The sequence below is a fragment of the Hakea prostrata genome, chromosome 8, assembly GCF_041222555.1.
Source record: "Hakea prostrata isolate BN-2017 chromosome 8, UWA_Hpros_2, whole genome shotgun sequence".
Classification (NCBI taxonomy): Eukaryota; Viridiplantae; Streptophyta; class Magnoliopsida; order Proteales; family Proteaceae; genus Hakea; species Hakea prostrata.
In genome coordinates, this window is record NC_142607.1 from 44,141,765 (window position 1) to 44,163,731 (window position 21,967).

At 37.6% G+C, this 21,967-nt stretch overlaps 1 protein-coding gene and 1 non-coding gene across 2 annotated transcripts; both read right to left on the reverse strand.

Annotated features, from left to right (window-relative positions):
- Positions 1 to 4,787: 4,787 nt before the first annotated feature.
- TRNAR-UCU (transfer RNA arginine (anticodon UCU)) lies at positions 4,788 to 4,860 on the reverse strand. Its single transcript has one exon. It is a non-coding gene; the product is annotated as a tRNA-Arg (tRNA).
- A 3,399-nt stretch (positions 4,861 to 8,259) lies between these two features.
- LOC149008071 (U-box domain-containing protein 16-like) lies at positions 8,260 to 10,894 on the reverse strand. The gene has a single exon (XM_089166247.1). The coding sequence runs from the start codon at positions 10,668 to 10,670 to the stop codon at positions 8,622 to 8,624; it is 2,049 nt and encodes a 682-aa protein (XP_089022373.1). The 5' UTR covers positions 10,671 to 10,894; the 3' UTR covers positions 8,260 to 8,621.
- Positions 10,895 to 21,967: the final 11,073 nt, after the last annotated feature.

A 21,967-nucleotide genomic window follows, 5' to 3' on the forward strand; every position in this document is an offset into this window, starting at 1 on the left:
TGGCTTGAACTTTCTGAGATTCGAAACAGCCTCCAGTCAGTCAACTTCCCTCCTGAAGCATGATTCAGGCAGAATGGTAACAAAGTAAAAGAAGAAGAGAAAAAAAAGGTCTTTGAGCAACAAAGATACGATTGAAAAGCTGAAAGCGAACTGTATAATCAACAGTACTGCAACAGAAAAGAGTGTTTAAGAAGACCCAACATTGTTCGATTCGAAGTACCCAGAAAAATCTTCTTTCACAATGAGGGAGAAATCATGGAATAGAGCGAGTGAAAGCTCACTAGAGAGACGTCGGTCGCTGTCGGTAGATCCAACTCAAATCTCAAGTTCTCAACTAGGGTTTTGAGTTTTAAAATCATTAATTTGTTTCCACTTCCCAGAATCTCAGCAAAAAGATTCCCTAGAAAGATCATTCTACAACTAGTTGCTCCCGCTTTTCCATAGTTTTGCGGTGCGAGCCAGTAACACTGTTGTTGAATCCCGCCAAGAGTAAAATAACCAAAATGGAGAAATAAAAATTTTAAAAAAAAATTGCCGATTTACATGGGAAGGATCGCCATTGTTTGTTTTCAGATTCTCGAACAGAGGATACTAGTAGCTAGCCGTTTTCTGAATTTCCTTTTTTCTTGGGACCGTAAAAGTATCGGAAGCGCACGCGAGTCGCATCTGTGTCAGACTACCAAACCTGCGGTTGCCACTTGCCAAGCGCGTGTGTATTTTCTCTCTGGCGCTCAAATTTCAAAAATTGTCATCGAGATTATATCGTAGATGCAAGTGCCTTCGTGGCCGTCCGATTCACTCTGTTTTCGCATGCGCTATACACCAGCGTCTGTCACTGACTCGCTATGGTGCAGAAAGCAGAAAGCAGAAGGCGCGTGGAGTGTCAGGTGAGGGTCCCACAGTATCTCAAAACATTTAGATTCAAAATCAATCGATCAATCGTGAAGCAGATATCTGTGGCAGAGATTTTCTGTAAGCTGCCATAGTTATCAGTGATGACCTCTGCTCTACGAATAGTCAAACTTTTGGTCTCAAGGGACCCACTGCCTAGAATAACTGTGCATCTCTCTACCCTTTTCCTCGTTCTTCTCATCAGCGAAATCTAAAGTGAATGGTGGCCTGGTGGGGTCATGATAAACGGATGGGTGGATGGATCAATATACTGTGCATCACTTGTAGCCAATAGCAAAAGGTAAAGGCAGGGTTTGTGGGGTCAGCTGGTCAGCAAAGGGGAAACATAAGATCCCGTATTTAGGGTGTAAACCCATATTTTCTCCTTAAAAACAAAAAGGAACCACCCATTTTCGCCTAAAAGAAAATTGTAAAACCCTACAATACATCGGTTTCATTAGCTTCCACTTTGCACCCTTCTCCAAGTATGTCTTCTAAACTAAGGCATTTAAACAATGATATTTCTTTTATTCCTAAGCACATCTCAACTGTTCGTCCCTGTTCACCCTCTTGCAAAACAAACTCGTCTATTCCCTAAAAGCATGATATCACATTTGTTGATTCATTGGTTGAGAGTTCATGTGTTACCATTGTTCACAACAAAAATGTAGCGTTACGTCTCAGATCTGATCTTGGTCCCGACTAAATTGGATTGGCTCTCGAATGGTATCCCGACTTTGATGATGACAAAGCCTACAAAAGGGGTTAGACGCAGATCGGCTAAGATGCCAGGCAACCACCTTAGATGGTTGAGTCAGTCAGTGATCAGATTAAGGTCCCAAGCGAATGTTGCTTAGGGATTAACCAGAAAATGTTCGTGTCTCACATAAGGATCGATTCCTCGTTAAATAGTATGTGGGTTACCATACTTAGAACTGACAGGGTCTTGATGACCATCCCATCTGACTTGCCTTTGGGGTGGACCTTCCATTTGTGTCGTCATTGCCTTTTTTGTCTTAGCGTGAATGGAGTGTTCCACATTAAGACTGAATGACCGGGTTATATCCCGACCATCAAACTGGTTGGTTACCCCGGGTGCGATTTTTCCCGTATCACTAGCCCCCTAGCCCGTGCGATGGTTGATATCATCGGACGAGATAGAGAAAACCGGGAACTAGGTCGATGTGACATGTCTCAATGTTGCTCCCAATCTGTTTTGCGGGATCTTTAACTGTTGAGCTTCCCTAGGCGTTAGCCCCAGTCTGGTGTCGCCACGACATCTCCCAAGGCAGTTGGCTATAATGACTCTTTTGGGAAGCTCAAATGTCTTGCAATCTAGGCCATTGAACTGTTGCTTCTCAACCGTCGGATTGAGATTATCTCCTCCTCATTCGGAGGTATAAATACCCCCTTCCATCACTGTTTGTGAACACATCGCTTTCATCACTCTCAACCAAGCTCCCGATCAATCTTTGCTTCCGGCTATCTTCTCAACTCGATCAATATGTTCATTTTCCATTATGCTTCCAGAAGGTAGTTTTAGATTTGGTTTGCCTAAGATCCCTATGCCTAAGGTTCCAAGGAAGAAAGTTCATACTATCCATGAGGGCTATGCTAGTGAGGGTGACAGCGACCAAACGAGAGCTGTCAACCTTATTGAAGAAGTTGGAACAATTGGGTTTCAATGAGCCGATCGAGTGCTCGACCTGGGTAGCAAATGTAATAATGGTCAAAAAGGCGAACGGAAAGTGGATGATGTGTGTCGACTACATAGACTCAACAAGGCATGTTCGAAAGACTGCTACCCACTACTGATAATAGATCTATTCATTGATGCATCTCCGGGTATAACCAAATATTGATGAACCGGGACGATGAAAAGCACACCTCATTTATGACCAATCGTGAAAGCTACTTCTACCGGGTGATGCTGTTCGGGTTAAAGAATGCCGGCGCAACCTACCAGAGAGCCGTAAACAAAATCTTTAAAGAGCAGATCGGGAGGAATATGGAGGTATATGTCAATGACATGCTCGTGAAAAGCTTGGCCGACCAGAACATTTGGTAGACTTAGAAGAAGCATTCGACGTGTTATGGACTTACCGAATGTGATTGAACCCGGACAAGTGTGCATTTGGGGTGTCTTCTGGGAAAGATTCCATTGCATGATTTTTGATTGGTCGGGAGCATGCATATATGGTACATTGCAAAGTATGATGATTAAAATGATCCCATGTGTCAAAAATTACAAATAAGATTAGAAAAGATTCTATTTGAAATAATGTTGTGAAAAGGTATTCTAATCTTACATTACCTAAAAGATTTGACAGCCCAAATGTTATCTGTCATTTTGAAGTGGATATCCAACAGTTTTAAGATGAAATTCAACGATTCCTGAACATTAACTTTCACCCTCTTTAAAAGGCTCTTTTTGGGTGAATAGCAGTCTTTTTTTTTTGGGGGGGGGGGGGTTTGGCTTGTAGATAGTAAAAGAAACGTAGAGGAGAAGCCAAGAAGCAAGATGGATATAGAAAATAAGCTCGAATGTGTATTTTGATGAAAATCTTGAAAAATGTAATTGAGTAACCTACTATAATCTCCCTCATTTGAAAACTTTGATATGTCAAATAGTTACTTGATAGGTTTGAGTTATTTGAGATTATAGCCTTATATTCTTGTGGATTCAATAGTTTATACTGGAGTGTGTGCTCATGTATTGAGAGTGAGTGTTCTCTAGTCAATTTAGTGATCAAAATTTTAGTTGGAGAGTATTGAATAATCAATGTCCCACTACTCTGCAATCGAACCACATAAATTTGGTATCTTGTGTCTCTAGTTTATTTTTGTATTACATATATTGAAATGTTTCGATTGCAGAGTAGTGGGACATTGTCTGGTAAACCCAATCAAGTTGTAGTGTGTGGTGGACGTGTCTATGTATATTGATAATCACAGGATCATCACCATTCTTGTCTTGAGATTAAAGAAGTGTCCTCAAATTTAAAGAGAATTTTGGAAAACACTAATTTACCCCCCCCCCCCCCATCAGTGCCAACCTAGAAATAACAACATTTACTTGTTTAGAATCAATATATGTTGACATTTGAGGTCTTTTATCATACACCAACCCTTTTTGTAGGTTTGTCGGCAATAGATAGGAACTTGGAGGACAATTTTACATAGCTAAGTGGCAATGGAGTCTTGGATTCTTTGCCTCTTTAGTGTAAACAAAGGCCTGGTGTGTTGCCTTATTGTTATTATTTTATTTTATTGGTAGAAAAGACAATTATTGAAGACTGTAGCCAATACGAGCATTGACTTCTTCATTGCACATCTGAAGAAGCCAAGGATTGGTATTATGCCAAACAGTCAGTAGCTCGGCTGGGAGGGCCAAACAGTCGATTGCTCGACCGAGAGTTCCATTGAAAATTTATCTAGTCAAATTTCTGACAAGGACAAGTCACATCAAAGATTTGTGATTAAATTAAAAAAAAATGATGTGGCTTCCAAGTGAACTTCGACCTTTTGATGTAATGTTGGGACACATGTCACACATCTACATGGAAATGAATGATCCATTTTCTTGTCGGAAATGGACTAGATATTGGTCCGAGAGCCACCTTAATCAAGAAATCCACAATCAAGTTGCAAGACCTTAGAATGAAAACAAAAACACAAAATACAAACTTTGTTTGAAATTTATGTAAATTATAATAGATCTGAAAGATTTTTCATGGAAGAAGCATTAATTTGCTTAATCGCATCAAAACAATCAATCCTTGTTGCCTCGTTAATGACAAAGGCAATTGACCTTCAGCATATTATAGTTCTATCCTATGTCATCTCTCTTTCAGAACTTCTTTTCTTTTTTAATATCAAGTTTCAGCATTAAAAAGCACGCCCGGTGGGACTCGAACCCACAATCGCCTGATTAGAAGTCAGACGCCTTATCCATTAGGCCACGGGCGCTTGATTGAACAATCTGATAGTTGTTTGTTATAATTTCTTTTAACAATTTGTCCAGCTGACCAAATTTTGGAGAAGGGTTTTTTCCTATTTCTCTCCCGTTATAAGAACCAGGTAAGATTTTTTCCTTTCATTTTGGTGAACGAACCACAGTAAGGATGTCAATTGTGTATTGAAAGCATTTAACTGTACCAAACTATGCTATTTAAACCGTATACTAAAACCGTAATGATTTATCATAACAAACTGAAAAACGTACCGAATAGGGGGTTATTTATGTAATTTCAAAATTAAAATAAGGCCAAGTAAGTTTTACCTAATTTTTCATTTTTGTCTTTTTCTCTCTTAATTCTTCACGGATTCACATCCTCTATAATTCCTTTCCCTACAATTCCTTGTAATTTCCTCTTAGGATTATGCCATGTGGCATTTAAGTAATCCAACGGTCACCCAATTCAAACTAAATTTGAATTTTATTTAAACTCTAGTTTGTTGGGTGATCATTGGATTACTTAAATACCACATGGCACAATCCTAGGAGGGAATTATAGGGAATTGTAGGGAAATAAATTACAGAGGATGTGAATCCACTCTTCACTCGTCTCTTCAACTCTTTACAACAAGATGAAAGACTCCCATTTTCTGATAAAGCTATCATCTTTTCCATCTTTAAGAGTCCACTACACTCATTAGGATGAGAATTCTCTCTTCTACTTGTACACCCAAATAAAAGACTAGACTACTCTCTTGAGGAGTTTGGATGAAATAGTATGTATTGTTGCTTTCACTTTTCAAAAATTAATGAAAAGAGGTCTTCATTTCTTGTAGAATGGTCTTCTTTAGGGTGGTTGAAGGGCCGTTGTTTGGTGTTATGGTTCATTCTCATGAATGAGAATGTATGTTTTATTTCTTCAAGAATTTCCTCAAAACCTTTTAACATTTCTCTGTTAGCCTTTATAAAAAGTAAAAAACCATTATCTTATCTAGGCAGTGTGGGACTAAGGGGAGCTGATGTGAAGTCTCTATCCATAAACAGTGGCAATTTAACAGTCGTGTTTGTAGGCTTTGTATCTAACTTGACTAACCAAGTGCTTATCTTCTGCTTCTCTTTTTATTCTTTCAAACTTGCTTTTCAACAATGGAAATTGGAAACCCAATAAGAGTTAGTCTCTCTTATATCAATCTTTCACTTTTGAGTAACCACTACCAAGGGGCTGTTTAGGGAGGCAATCACCAGTGGAGGACGAGACATGAAAATGGGTTCTTTTTATAACAAAATTATTTTGTGCCATTTTTTCACACCAATTTCATATAAAAATTATACCGTATGGTTTTTCAAAATATCATTTTCATATTGTATCGTATAAATTAGGTACGATAAGATTTCAATTTACGGTATTTGAAATTTAGTACGATAACAATTTTCATATCGTACCAATTGACACCCTTAGAACCAAGTAAAACATATTGTACACAACCCTTGTGTCAATTTTTATTTTTTATTTTTTGTAGAAACCCTTATGTCAATCAAAGCTAATACGAGCAAGATGGGATGTATTGAGCCCAACACATTCGAGCATGGGCTCTAATATCTCCAGCCTGACCTCAAGGCTACACCTTAATTAAGTAAAAAATTAGCAATGGTAGGGTTCTTCTGGCCCACCCATCCCAATTGGACCGTTTTTCTATTTGCAAATTATTTATTTTTTGGTAAAAAAAACTAACAACTTCATTGGATAAAACAATTAAAGCCAGGAGACTTAACAATAATACATTCCACCATGACTTGGAGAAGTAGAGAAAAAAAAATGCGTTCCCTTGAGTTTGTTTAACGGTGTTCAAATTCCTCTTACACATAACAGTCTAGACTGTTATGTAGTGAAGGGTTACAGGCTTGCAATAATTGAACGAATTTGTAGATTTTTATTTGCAGCAGCCTCTGTTTGCTATTGTCAAAGATATAGATGGTGCCACATCATCAGAATATAATCTATCGGTTGAGAATCAAATTGTGGGGGTGTACTTATAAATAATTTTATTTATTTATTTTTACACAATATTTATTTTTTTTTTATAAATTTACAAAATAAGTCCTCGAATCAACCCACTCCATTTCTCCGATTAACGCAGGGAACGGTGGGATTGCTCCCGAGCCGGAGGGAAGTGAGGTCGGCAACCTCAAAAGATTTTGCCTTCTGCATCTATGCAACTCCGTTTCTTCACCTTCCCAATCTTTGAAAATCCTACCTTGGCCTTCAGGGGCATCACCGTCGATCGAATCGAGCCTGGCTTCGTTGTTTGCACCTTCAAGATTCCCCCATGCCTCACTGTAAGCAAAGTCTCTACCTTACCTCTCCAAGATCACTTCTTCACTTTTGAGAGTATTTGAATCCATCAAGGTTGAACCCAAATGGGCTTTAAAGCGGGGGGGACCCCTTCACTTTTGGGAGTATTTGAACACAGGGAACCCAAATGGGGGGGGTATAATAGCCATTAATTCCATCTCTCCATTTTCTCAAAATGATCGATTAGGGTTTCTTTTGAATTGCCTTTGACTAGTGCTGTAAATCAAACAGGATGGAAGTGGAAACTTGTCCCCAAGTGTTGGGGGAGCATCGATTCTAATGGACGATCTTTTAGGTAAAGGGATTGGGAAGGTGAAGAAACGGAGTTGCAGAGATGCGAAAGGCGAAATCTTTTAAGGGTTCCGACCACACTTCACTCCGGCTTGAGAGCAATCCCACTATCTCCTACGTTAATCGGAAAAATGGGGCGGCTTTGGGATTGAGTAGATTCGAGGACTTATTTTGTAATTTTATAAAAAAACTAAATCTTGAATGTAAAAATAAAAAAATTATTTACAAGTACACCCCTATAATTTGATTCTCAACCGTTGGATCATATTGTGATGATGTGGCACCATCTATACTCTTGGCAGCAACAGCTGCAAATAAAAATCCCGAGTTTGTCTAGTTATGAATATTTGTTTTCTTCAATTTCTTAATTATGTTGCTTTCGTTTGAACATGATGAGATTGGATTGCCTTGAACAACTTGATTGTCCATCTTTCTTTTGTATGTGATACTTCTGGTGTAGTCTTTAAGAAGTAGTTGTCAATAGTATATATTTGCTACTTATGCAGTCTCCACTGATTATCCCTTAAACCTAACTGTATTTTTCGCCCTGAAATTTTTGGACGATTTTGCCACCTCACCAGCCACCTCACCAATCAAACAAGCATTGGGGTAAGAAAATAAAATACAACTTTCTCATATTTTCTAACAAACAAGCGCAGCAGAAAGGACCTATTTGCAGGGTTTGGAATTTTTTTTTTTAAATGAAGCGCACAGTATGGAAATTTTCAACCCATCACCGGTGAATGCACATTAAAAATCTTGCCGACATGTGGAACGTGTCAAAGGGTGTCACGGGCTCACTTTACGTCTCTACCAGAAGTGAAAGAAGGGCCAGAGAGTAAAGATGAGATGGGTCCGAGTAGACCTGGAGATTTAAAAAAGAAAATTCACATACAAAATTACACTATTACAATCATAAGAGGTTTATTTTAAAGAATAAAAGAATGTGTTTCTGTTTTTTTCTTTCTGGGTAAAAGAATGTGCAACAGAACCAGAACCAGAACCAGAACCAAAACCAAATTACAAGTATTGAGGATACAATTGACTCACTATTTACAATTCTGACCCTAAACAATAACCACGAGAGCTTTTTGACAATTTAGAGAATATAGATAAAAATATATCCGATTAAGATATGATAAGTTGAGTCATACTAGGGAAGACATGGAGAACACGATTCTGATAAATCTGACCCGGTTCAGCCGCCCATCTCCGAAGAGTCCGCCAAAGGCTCGCCGCCTTCCGCCGTGCCCTACTCGTTCCAACCCTCATCAGATCCCACAGTGCTTTTTGAATCCTCGGTTGCGCCGACAACAGCGCCACCACTTCATCCCCTCCCCTCCTGCTAACTGTATCAAGCGTCGCCGCCGCACACTCCTTCGCTTCCTCTGGACCGTCAACCAACACCGTCGCTAACTTCCTGATGGCCCCTTCCGTCGTAGCTATAGCCATTGCTCCGCCCCTCTTCGCCATCACCGCCAGAATCGTCACCACCTCTTCCGGCGACTCTTCCATTATTTCCACCGCCATTGTTAACACACCTCCTTCTATTAACTTCCCAATACACGTTTTCTCTCCCGCCAAATTTAAAATGGAGGCCAGAGCATCTCTTCTTGCATTTGTGGGTCCCGCTCTTGCTAGTTCCACCAATTCATGCACCACACGTTTCCTCTTCCCTATCTCCTTCCTGTATTCGCTCACACTCGAAAGGCTATACAACGTGGCAGCCGCGTTGCCTTTTGCTTCCCACGTGGCACCTGATCTCAGAACCCTAACGATGCCGTCCACTACTCCGTTAGTTTCCATGATCGTCGTCTTATTCGCTTCAAGGATAGACAGGTTGAGAATCGTCGTAACGGCGTTGAGTTGGACTTCAGCATTATCTGAACCGAAGTAATCAACTAGCAGAGGAATCGCTCCCGACTCGGCGATGCAGGATCGGCTTTCGGGAACAGTTTTTGCTAGAGTTCGAAGCTCGTGAACGATCTTCCTCGCCGTATCCACTGACGGTGAAAGACGGAGTGCGTTCACCAGGAACGACGCCGTCATTCTCGTGGCCTCTACCGCAGCCTTGCTGAACCTAACGCCGTTAGTTTTGTCATTATTCTCCGCCGTCTCAAATGGGAGTTTACTTTCACGACACCACAACACGATCAAATTCTTCAACGAACGGTTGGGGATCAGATTCGTGTGAGCGAGTACTTGACCCGTCTTGGGACACGTGTTGCGCCCAGAATCGATCCAGAGACTGATGGAGGACCTATCATAGGTCTGTCCTGTTGCGACAACCACTGGATCACTCATCAATTCTAGGCTGATCGGGCATAGGAAATCGGACGGGTACGACACGTCCGTCCTCGTAGAAAGGCTTCTGGAGCTGTAGGATCTCGGTGATCTGGTACTTATTTTTGGCGACGAAGCACCGTAGAGAACGCATGTCGCGTAGCGAACGAGGCCCATCAATGATAGCATCGGAACCGTCGAATTGGCATCTGTCGATTCCAAACTCTGAACCTCCTCTTCGAGACGCTCGATCTCGTCTCTGCAACTCGAAGAATCACCTAATTCTAATCTCTGGAAGATATTCTCCAGCTTTGATTTGTCGGGAACGATTGCTTCTTCTAAATCGTTGAGCATCTTCAGAACCTCTCGACTGAGATTCTCTGCCGACGGATCCATGGATGGTATGCCTTGGCAGCATTGTTTCATAAGCAGAACGACGAGCTCTTTCACGTCATCCTCCAGAGAAAACTCTTTGAAAGGGAAAACGTCTAGCAGGGTTGAAATTTCAGCTGTTAACTGATGAAAACTGTGAGCGACCAATCTGTGTTGTATCAAAAGCCACATCTTGCTTCCATTAGAGCAGTCTTCAATCAAAGCCTTGATTCTCTGCAGAACCACGTATAGTTCTTTGGAGCAGAGAAGTGCAGAATGAGGGAGAAGGGTAATGGGTAGGCGAAAAATCTCTTCGAAAATGATTGCAATAAGTTTGGACTTGCGGATTATAGAAGAGAAGGTGGGCTTGAGGAGGAACTGGAGAGGTTTAAGAAATGAAATCTCTTGGGAAAGAAGAACAATAGATTGAAGAAGCTTTCGGTCGGTGAAGTCCGGAGAGATGAAAGAGCTCGGTGCAGGTCTTCTCTTTCTAGGTGGGAAAGCTTGAGGAGAGATTGCCATGAAAAAGATACAGAGAAATTAAAATCGAATTCCGGTTAACAATCTGGTAAGAATTGCAGTTGGGTTATGATAATTATGGAATAAATATTTATCTGTGTGAGCTTTGCCGTGTCGAATGGAAGAAGGTGGGCTGGCTTTGGGGTTTTGTAGAGCTGGAAGGCATGATAAAAACACAAAATCTTTGAAGGAGCCAAAGAAGGAAGAAAACGAAGAAGCGAAGAGAGTTCTAAAAAGATTTCTTGTATGGCTGTAAAAGTTCTAACAGGATTTAACTAGTGAAAAGTCCAATCTGATGGATTACGTTTGGCTAGGTCAACTGCAACAAGTGCAGCCTGGATGAAAACGACTGGGACAGTGGGACCCCTTGTGATAATTCATATTTTAATTCTAAATTAAAACGAAATTTTCTTCAGCCGACCTGACAACCAAGGAGGAGTTGAACACTTCTTGATGAAAGAATATTTCTTCCTTTTTGTTTTTGTTTTTTATTTGGAGGGTTGTTGAGGTGGCAAACTATTACTATAATGGATATGGGCATGACCGCATGCATGCATAATCTAATAATGGGGATTAAGGTGTTGACACGTTCCTAAGATATTTAAAACGTGCTTTCCAATGATTAGCAGCCAAAAGTAAAATCGTTTCGTGCTATGCAATAATATTCTCTCAATCCCGCACGATACATTATCAATAACTCTACCTGATAGCGTGGTTAACTACGCAGCCGAACAAAGCAAGAAAGCCCAACAACTATTATTCCGAATGTTTTATTATCTGTATTTTGTAATTTCTTTTTCTAAAATTCCCAATAATTTTTTATTCACATTTTGAGAAAGTAACGATGATTAATTACCGTTACTTTTTCTTTTCTTCTTTCTTTCTTTCTTTTTTTTTTTTTTTTTTTTTTTATTTTTTGCTTTGTTATGAAAACATATCAACTCCCTTTCATCCACGAAGCATTCTCTCTACCTGATAAGTTAAATTTTCTATATCAAACCATTTTGATTATAACATGTCATTACTAAGCTCTTCTATGTCGTTTTCTTAAGCATTATTTTCCATGTTAAACTTCAATATCCCATCCCATCACTGAAAATACACACACATCCTCTACCTTCTCCCCGTGACCCTTTCAAATCAAAATAGAACAAGCAACTACGACTAAGGGGAATGGAATGTCGACTGCCGGGTGAGATGATCTTAGAATACGAGTACGAATGACTGGTCAATCATGAAACTTAGTAATTTTGATCAACATGGCTACGGGTTTATGTGCTTGAACTAACTACGACCAAAGTCATGACTACTTCAATCAAAAAAAGGACGATCATCTATTACTAAACAAAATAAGAGCTATTACACACTAAAATTACATCCGTTAATGTGAAGAAAGAGTCTTCACACACGAGGATCATATAAGAAGAAGTCTTTCTTGCACATCTTTGATAATGGTCAAGTAATAAATGGATACATTGCTACTAAACAAGGATTTGTTTAGTTGGCCAAATCAAAAAGTCTTTACTAAATGTTTGTTCTTGAGTTTTTTATACTTTTAGTTAGATCATATATCATGCTCTTTCTTGAGATGAAATTTTTTGCTCAAATATTTGGGAATGTCAGTCATAGACCTCGTCTTCGAGACTTTTCTTCCTTATACAAAGTTTTATTCCAAATAATTGGTCAATAAAATACAAAAAAAATTATCCAAGGACTTATAGTGTGGCATTTTCAAGTAAGTTTTTATTTTACTTTTAACTTTTTTTGGTACACGATTTTCATGTAAAGAATAAATTAATTGGTAAGACCTCATTTTTTATGCTTTGCTTCCTCATACAAAGTTTAATCCAAATAATTAGTTAATAAAATAAATTAAAAAATAAAAAGTTATCGAAAGACATAAATTGTGACATTTTCATGTAAGCTTGTTTCTTCTTTTTTTCTAACATAATTTTAATGTAAAGTTAATTTTATATAAGGAATAAACTAGATTGCAAGACATGAAATCAATTTTATATTTTCACCCAAAAAAATATTAATCTTCTATTTATTTTTTTTTTAAATATTGTTTTATGAGGAAAGATAATATTGCTTCATTGAGTGGTCGATGATAATACATATATAGGAATTGACCATTGGGTTATGATTTATTTTTTTTTTTTGAGTTATTTATGTGTATGTCTTTTTAGTAAAATATAAATTAATATTGGGTCAACTTAATGCAATATATTACATTTCGACCCCAATTAGATTAATACCGTTTCCTATTGTCAACTGTTTTCAAATGTCAAACTTGGAAGGACCAAAATACCCTCTCTTATATAATTTTTATTTTCTTTTTAATGCAAAAAGGCAAGATTAGCGGCAATCAACCGACCTGAAGTCAAAGTCTCTAAAATAAAAAATGAGGGCGATTCATCAAGAGGAGCTGACCCATACAGATATCTTATCTTGATAATAAACTTTCTGCACTTTGAACAGTAACCAAAAACCTAGTCTCCAGTTCATTCGAAATCTACAAATTTACTGGGTCGGAACAAGTATGTGTCGACAAAGAGATACGAAAGCGCCTTACTGATACGAAATCTTTAGTATCAAATTTTAAGAGATGATCGTTTTGCAGTTTTTGGGCACAGATTTTGTCTTTTTCCACCGTAAAAGAAGAAAAACTAATAAATAATGAAAGAATATATGAGTAAAGGTTGAGAAAGACTAAATGAAAAACATCTTCCACCATAAGAAGTCTGCAAATCCGAGCTGAAAATCGAGTATTCAATGGGGGGAGTGAGAAAGAAATGAAAAAAAATGGTTTTGTGGAAAAGTGATAGCAGTGTGTCTCACTTTGTACTTTTCTCAATTTTTCCACAAAGTCCCACTAAATATGTGGAGTTTTAAAATGGCTTGAGTGAGAAAGTTGGGTTGCCACATCACTAGTTATGAATAAAGGAAACTTGTCATTCACTTTCTCACCTCAAGCAACCAAACAATATACCATTTTGGGATTTAAGAGAAAAGTAATAAATCTACACTTTTTTCAAAAATTTTCCTACCCCACATTTATTCCAGCAAACAAACGCAGATAGGAATGAGCATATTTCTCTCTCTGTCTCTGTGCAAAACAGCAAATCGTCAACACCAGCACATGTTCATGGCCATGGGAGGAGATTTTCATTTTCCAATGTTGTCTCAACAACGATTTCTACCATGGCATTAGAAAGAAAATGGGATACGTAAGAGGTGTTATTTTGGTCATTAATTAACCTGAGGGGTACTTTGGTCCCTCTAGGTTTGAAATTCGAAAATACGTAAGGAGACCGAACATTAGCTTATATTCTACTAAGATGACCCACACACAAAAAACTCTTTTTTTTTTCATGTATTTGTGTGTGATGGCATTTTAAGATAGAGCCACAAGTGGTGTTAACTGATCAGGTTAAGGGCTTTTTTGGTATCAATTTTCATTCATATCTAAAAAATTGTCTGTTGTGCACAACAATGCACTACCATACTGTGATACATGGAATATATCAAATAGAGGGTTGAGATCAAAATGTTAATTTTGAATGAAAAAGATCCAGTTTTGAAACCTAGTTAGTAGATTTTAATTTGCCAAGTGGCAGTTGCCAATTGCCAACGATTGGATATTTATCATATATTCTATTTTGGATTGAACGGTTTAGATTCAAAAGTGAAGGGGTTACATGTAAATATAAAACCCTTAGTTCCCTGATTTTAAGGGTATAATTTGTAAATTTAAAAACTCAAAAATAAATTTAGTAAAACAAGAATTTGATAGCAACACTGTACACACTAGCTAGGATATTTTTCTTCTAAAGTAAAGGGAAATTTTCTTCAGCCGACCTGACCATCAAGGAGCACTTGATGACTTCTTCACGAAAGAATATTTCTTCCTTTTTGTTTTTTTTTTGTTTTTTGTTTTTTTGTTTTCTATTTTTGTGTTTTGGGTTTGTTGACGTGGCAAACTTAATAATGGGGATTAAGGTAACACACGTTCCTCTGATATTCCAAACGTGCTTCCTCCAATGATTAGCAGCTAAAAGAAAAATCGTTTCGTGCTATGCAGTAATATTTTCTCAACCTGCACGATACGTTATCGATAACTCTATCTGATAGCGTAGTTAACTACGCAGCCGAACAAAACAACAAATCCCAACTATTATTTGGAATTTTATTATCTGTAATTTGTAATTTTTTTCGAAATTCCCAATAATTTTTGTTTTAGATTTTGACAATATAAGGAAGATTAATTGCCCTTACTTTTTATTAAAATAATGTTTTGCTTTGTTACGAAAACATGTCAATAATGGCAAATTTCTTCTTCACATGAGTAGATACTATGAACTCATAGTCAATGTCTCTTATCAAAGCTCAAATTAGAACAGATTGTATGTTGTCTAATCTTTCTACTAATTTTTTTCCTCGTTTCTTCAATCACCATTTTTTATTTTTTCTACCTCCATGGTTAAAGTCTTTCTGCTAAATTCTTTTCTTTTTCCTTCACATTGGTGTTCTTCATTTTCTACCTTCATAGTTAAAATACTTCCGTTAAAAGTTAAGGGCCTTTTCCCTCATGTGGGTAGATAAATCATTCATGGTGAAAAAAAAAAGGTAGTTACCTAGCTACTCCCATTCATGCACCAAACATTCTATTTAAGCTAAAAACCATTTTGATTATAACATATCATTATAATGCTCTTCTATAAGCTGTTTTCTTGAGCATTATTTTTCATGTTTATACGTTAACATCCCATCACTGAAAATACACACACATCCCCCTACCCCCAGCGCCCCTTTCAAATCAAAATAGAACTAGCACCTACAATTAAGGAGAATGGAATGTCCCCATAGGGTGAAATGATCTTAGAATAGGAGGGAGAATGACTGGTCAAGTCATGAAACTTAGTCATTTAGATCAACATGGCTGCGGGTTTATGTGTTTGAACTGACTACGACCAAAGTCATGGCTACTTCAACCAAAAAAAGGGTGACTATTTATTACTAAACAAATTAAATAAGGGTCATCACACACTAAATTTGCATCTGTAAATGTGAAGAAAAAGTCTTGACACACAACAATCATGTAAGAAGAAGTCTTTCTTGTACATCTTTGATAATGATCTAATAATAAATGGATACATTGCTACTAAACAAAGATTTGTTTAGTTGGCCAGAACAAAAAGTCTTTACCAAATGTTGTTCCTTGAGTTTTTTATACTTTTAGTTAGATCATATATCATGCTCTCTCGAGATGAAAAATGGAAATTTTTTCTCAAATATTTTGGGAATGTCATCAGAGCTCATCTTCGAGACTTTTCTTCCTTATACAAAGTTTTATTCTAAATAATTGGTCAATAAAATAAAAAAAATTATTGAAAGACTTATAGTGTGACAATTTCGCATTTTGCTTGGGAGCAGTAGTGCTCCCAACGGTCTGCCTCTCAGGTTTAATTTGGGGTCCCGAGCAAATTTGGATTGTTGAACGAAGTGTTTATTCAATGGTCCAAATTTACTCTGAACCCCAAATTGGATTTGCGCTACTGGGAGAAGGCAATTTTCGTTTTTCATTGTTGCCTCGACAACAATTTCTACATTGGCATTAGAAAGAAAATGGAATATGTAAGAGGGGGTATTTTGGTCATTAATTAACTTGTGGAGTACTTTAGTCCCTCCAGATTTGAAATTTGAAAATACTTTGAAGGTGAAAGACGGTGTTAGTCTGATTGGGACTCAGACGTAATATACTACAATAAGGAAAACGAATATTAGTTTATACTCTACTAAGAGGACCCACACATAAAAAACTCTTTTTTTTTTCTTTTTCGTGACAGTATAAGGAGGCAGGATCAAGCAACCTTCTTACTTCCTTATTTGTATAAACTATGTGCTTTAGGGTTTAAGATAGAGCCTCAAGGGGTGTCAACTGATCAGGTTAAGGGCCTTTTTGGTATCACTTTTCATTCCTATTTTGAGAAAAAAATCGTCTTCACTACACATTTCTCTGTTGTGCACATTAATAAAGGGTTGAGATCAAAACGTTGATTTTAAGCGAAAAAGACCCAGTTTTGAGACTAGGTTAGCTTACACCTACCCATTTTCACAAGTCCAATTCAATCTCTCTTCATTCCCACGACCTCCTTATTGTTTGAGATTCATCCACTGTTCCTAGAATTGAGTGACAAAAGAAGGTTAAGAGAAAGGAACGAGTCAACAATGGTACTTCAGAAAGATCAATACATGAGGAACAAGTCAACAATGGTAGTTCAGTTATTCATTTTTTTTCTCATGCCTTCGTTGAATTTGATTTTCTATTTAAAATCAATTTGATTTTTTTTTCTCATGCCTTCGCTGAAGTTGAAGACCTAAAACTGAAACTACCATTGTCTTTGTAGAACATATTTAAAATTGAAATTTGTTTATATGAATTGCAAAGACACGCAAGCAACTCTACCATTGTCCATGAAAATCAAATGTAAAGAGCAATTAATCCTGATGCCTATTCCCAATCCTACTTCCAATTTTTGTTTTCAGCACTCTTACTTTTAGGTATGTCTACAAAATTTTCAAACTTGGTTTTTAATTTCAGCGACTCTCTGAGACGTCAATTTGAGAATTTATACTCAGTTGCTAAAACTTTAGTATCTGTTATCCTACGTAAAATCACACCTCTTGTTTTCGAGATAATTTGTTTTTTGACTTTGGATCATTTAAAAAATATTGAAGAATAGGGTTTGGCGTGGTTTGGGTTCCAAAGGATAAAAAAAATCCTCTACTGAGTTGCTTTTGCCACTTCAATATTTTTTGAATAAAATGCCACTGAATAAAAAGGAGTTCTCATGTGAAAATAGCAGTAAAGAAGAAAGCGATAAATGGGAAAAAGAAACGATGGAGGAAAAGGAGTGAGAGTTGAAGAGCCCTTGAATTGGGTTTTCAGAAATGGTCGGGTATAAGCTAATCGGGTCTCACAAATGGGTCATTTTCATTTAAAATTAAAATTTTAATCTCAACCCTCTATTTGACATATTCCACATGGCGCTCAATGTGCATAGCGGACGATTTTCTCTCTCTTTATTTTGCCTATCTAAAAGGAATCAATAAAAAAATTTGTCATAATGAGAAATTAAAAGTTTGGTAATTTTTGTTCAAAATGGTTATGGAATTGAAAATAAAGTTGTAAACCTCCTTAGAAATCAATACTAAGTTAACCTCTTTCTTTTTCTCTTGCAATCAATCGATTTTGCTATCTTAATTCTAGAAATCTCTAGCAACTTGCAATAAGCCCAGTATATATTCTCCATACTAATTTTTTTTTTTTTTATAATTTAGAGATTTTCTTAGATGAGAAAGAACTAGAAGAGATAGTGCGAAGAAGAGAAGTTGTAAACCAACGGGGTTGGTTCAAGTGGTAAGCAGCTTGGTCCGAGCAAGGTTTCGATATTGAAACCTTGTGAATGCAATGAGGTCGTGGGTTCGACTCTGAGTTGCAAGCCCAACACCTCTTAGTGAAGAGGTCGTGGGTTCGACTCTACTGAGGCATTCTAATATCATCATCCCCGGCTTAATAAGCCTCTTTGTACTCTTTGTATATAAAAAAAAAAAATCTAGATAACAACCCTTTTTTTTTTTTTTTTTTTTTTTTTTTAATTTTTAAGTTTGCATCACTAAAGGGTTGGCTTAATTGGCAATGAGCACCACCTCTTAGTGCAAGGAGGTCTGGGTTCAACTTTGCTTGGTAGTTCTTGTAATAGTCATTTGCTTTGATTGCTCAATCAGTAATGACCGGTGGCTCTTAGTGAAGACATCACGGGTTAGACGCTCCCAAGTGTTATGTAATAGTCCCCAACTCCTAATATAAGGCTACCAATTAACTTTAAAAAAAAAAAAAAATCCCCCCCCCCCCCCCCCCCCTCCCCCTTTTACATGTAAAAGCTCCCTTATAACAAGGAAAAAAAATTAATTTGCTTTTCATGACCTGGGTTGCAAGCCCAACATGATCACTCTTTCCATCTTAGCCCACTTAAGTTCATCCATACAAATCTTTGTAAACTTGACAATGTCTTTAACTGCTGGCTGGGTTAGGTCAGACCCTAACTAGTCAGGCTAGTTCCAGCCTCGAATTACTTGGCCCAATGGGTTAGGATCTCACATCAAGCAATATCCCAGTTAGTAGTGTGTAATGAATATTAATGTATAGATGAAACATGCAAGTCTCAGCTGCGGCTGTGGAAAACCTAACTGATGTAGTTGATCTGATGAACGACAGGGACCAAATGCAATTGCAAGAGTTAGATTTATCCCTGTGGGGCAATGATTGATTAGTTCTTCATATCCTCTGAGGGCATGCACATACACAGGAAGGGAACCCTCCCTTTTATGTCTATGTATGAGAAAGATGATAATGACAAGGCTTGGGTATTGATGCTCCATAACTTGTAGTAGTAAAAAGAAAGGTGGATACATAAAGGCTTATGGAGTTGAAACAGGTACACGTAAACAAGAGCTACATAACAAGGGACATGCATGGTCATATGGGACATCAACACTGTAGACAAGAGGTACCTTACAAATGACGACATGGGAAATGAATTAGCTTGCTACTCACCCCTCTTCAGGTCTCTTTCTCACTGTCTCTCTCTACACACTTTACTCCATCTCGGGTACAGACCCTTCAATATTTGGCTCTGATGTAGAAGTAAAATACAAAGATGGTCCCTGCACTATCCCACTCTTAGACCCTCGCTTTCGATTCTCATCCATTAATCTGCCTCTCTCTCTCTCTCTCTCTCTCTCTTAACACACATTAGACTTCCATCATAGCAAAGTAAGTGTCCCTAGATACCATCAAAGACAATGATCAATATCTCTTAGTAATTAAAGAGGTCGTGAATTTGACTCTCCCTAATTATTTATATAACAGTTCCTCTTTATATGTAGAAGCACCCTCTTCAACCATAACTTAAATTCAAAATTTACCCAACTGGTCCTAATAGTTAGCTTCCTTTTCATCCTCCTCTCATTTGGAAACAAGTTATGGGGTTACCATAATATGTTTTCATTTATTTATTTATTTATTTCTGAATTAGCTTTGCTTCCCCTCTGCAGTTCTCTCTCTGTGATGTCTTTCACTCGTCCCTACACAGCCCAACGCAGTCAATATCTTTGAGACACCCTTCATTATTTGGCCCTGAAGTAAAAATAGAATGTAGATGGCCTGCAATGTCCCATTCATTAAACCCTCTCTTTTTTTTTTTATCTCTCTTCTCTCTCTCTCTCTCTCCCCAAGCATACTGTCTAACGCCACAGCAATGTACCCAAATAGGGTGAGCTTGAGATTTGAAGTTCATCACTACATGCACTAGTTTTATCTTCAGCTTGAAAATGAGTTCACATTCCATTTTTATTTTCGCCTTTCCTTCTCAACGGCCCTTCATCACTACACTGTGTTCCATCTTCTCATTAGTTTCTTTTCTATCATAAATCAATTCATTTTGAAAGAAAAAAAAAATATTAGAACTCCTAAGTAGGATATATTTTACTAAGTTTTCTCATCATGCATGAATTCGGTCCCCCTTTTACACTACAAGAAAAGGTAGAATTAGTGACATTTAATTAGTGGCGGTTTTTGATAAACCGACACTAATAATGGATATTTAGTGGCGGTTTTTAATAAACCGTCACTAATTAGAAAAAAAAACACGGGCTCCATATGGGATGCACATGGGTTGAGGAAAGATCTAGGGTTTTATTGGCGGTTTTATAAAACAGTCGGTAATTATTAAAACATCAGTGACGTTTGTTCGATTACCGCCGCTAAATATCAAATATCAGTGGCCTTTTCTATATTACCGTGACTAAATATATTAATATTTAGTGGCGTTTATATATTACCGCCACTGAAGATAAATATTGCAGCGGTTCATAACCCTAGACTTTTACCGCCGGCTTTTACCTCAATACTCCCGCCCAATCCCGCGTCAATTTTTCACTATTTTCCGTTCGATTTACATTTTCAGCTTCTCAAATCTCAACTCAGTTTGTTTTTTATTTCAGACGACAGCTTCAGAACTCAGAGAGATCGATAGGACTTTCAAGGTGAGAAATCCACTCGAAATTTTGGATCAGCTTCGGCACTCGCAAGCTTACGGTGACCATACCCGAGGTTCTTCCCTGGACAAACCGGTTCTGTTCTGCGTGGGAGAGGGAAGCCAAGAGAGCAGCAGAGTAGAAAGAGAGGAATCGAGAGAAAGTCATGATTGATTTATTAGTGACCACTTACAGAGTTGAGTAAATGGTTTGTGGTTTGAGGAAGTTATGCGCAGCTGGTTTGTTCAAAAGAGAATGTCAGTGGCTAACTAGATCTGCAATCGAAGCAAAGAAATACTCGTGTTTGGACTTTGAAGGAGACGTCTTGATGGTTGGAACTTCTAAGCCCTCAACTGCTTCGACTTATCAAGTGCACCGAATGGAGCTATCTTATCTCTTTTTCTCTCTTTTCTACTCTCTTCGAATTTCTTTTCTCGATTCGCTCTCTGCGATTTAGGGTTTCTTGTTCGTCATCTCCGCTCTCTGCCTTTTTGCATCAGGTATTGATCGTTCTCTTTTTCTCTTTCTCTTATGTCGGTTTATTGATTGTTTGTTTATCTCTGAATAATTGAAACAAAACCATGTAAAGTGCATGAAAAGGTATTCCATATGCTGTTGAGTATGTATAGATAATTACAGAACCAGATTGTTAATTAAGGTGTTCCATCTTGTTTGTTATTAAGGTTTGTTAATTTAATTTTGGGTTCTAGTTATAAGAATTCACATGGTGACACGTGAGCAGATACCGAAGATTTGGGGGTGTGTGGTATGTCATTTAGTAGGTGATGAACAGGCATGAGTTGGTTCTTTTGTTCATTCAAGCACTCAAAGCTGGAGGAGAAGGAGGGATTAGGGAAGTAAGTGTCTATTAGTGACATGATATTTCATTAAAGGGTTGTTAATTTGAAAGTTGGAATATTCTAAACCTTATCCGGTTGATGAAAAAATATGTTTATTGGGTTGTTAGTTGTTTAACAATTTTTATTTCTAGTTTAGCTCATATGATGCATTTAACAAAGAGAAGCAATTAAAGGGTCATCTCTAGTGATGGATTTCAGAAAAGTTTTAGAAATTCAAATTCAGATTTGGAACTGTAACAAAAAGAACAGAGGGCAGAGTGTTGATCTGTTTTCAAATTCAAATAGGCATAGTTGGACTGGGAGATACGGGGCATATATATTGGGATAGCAGTTGCAGGA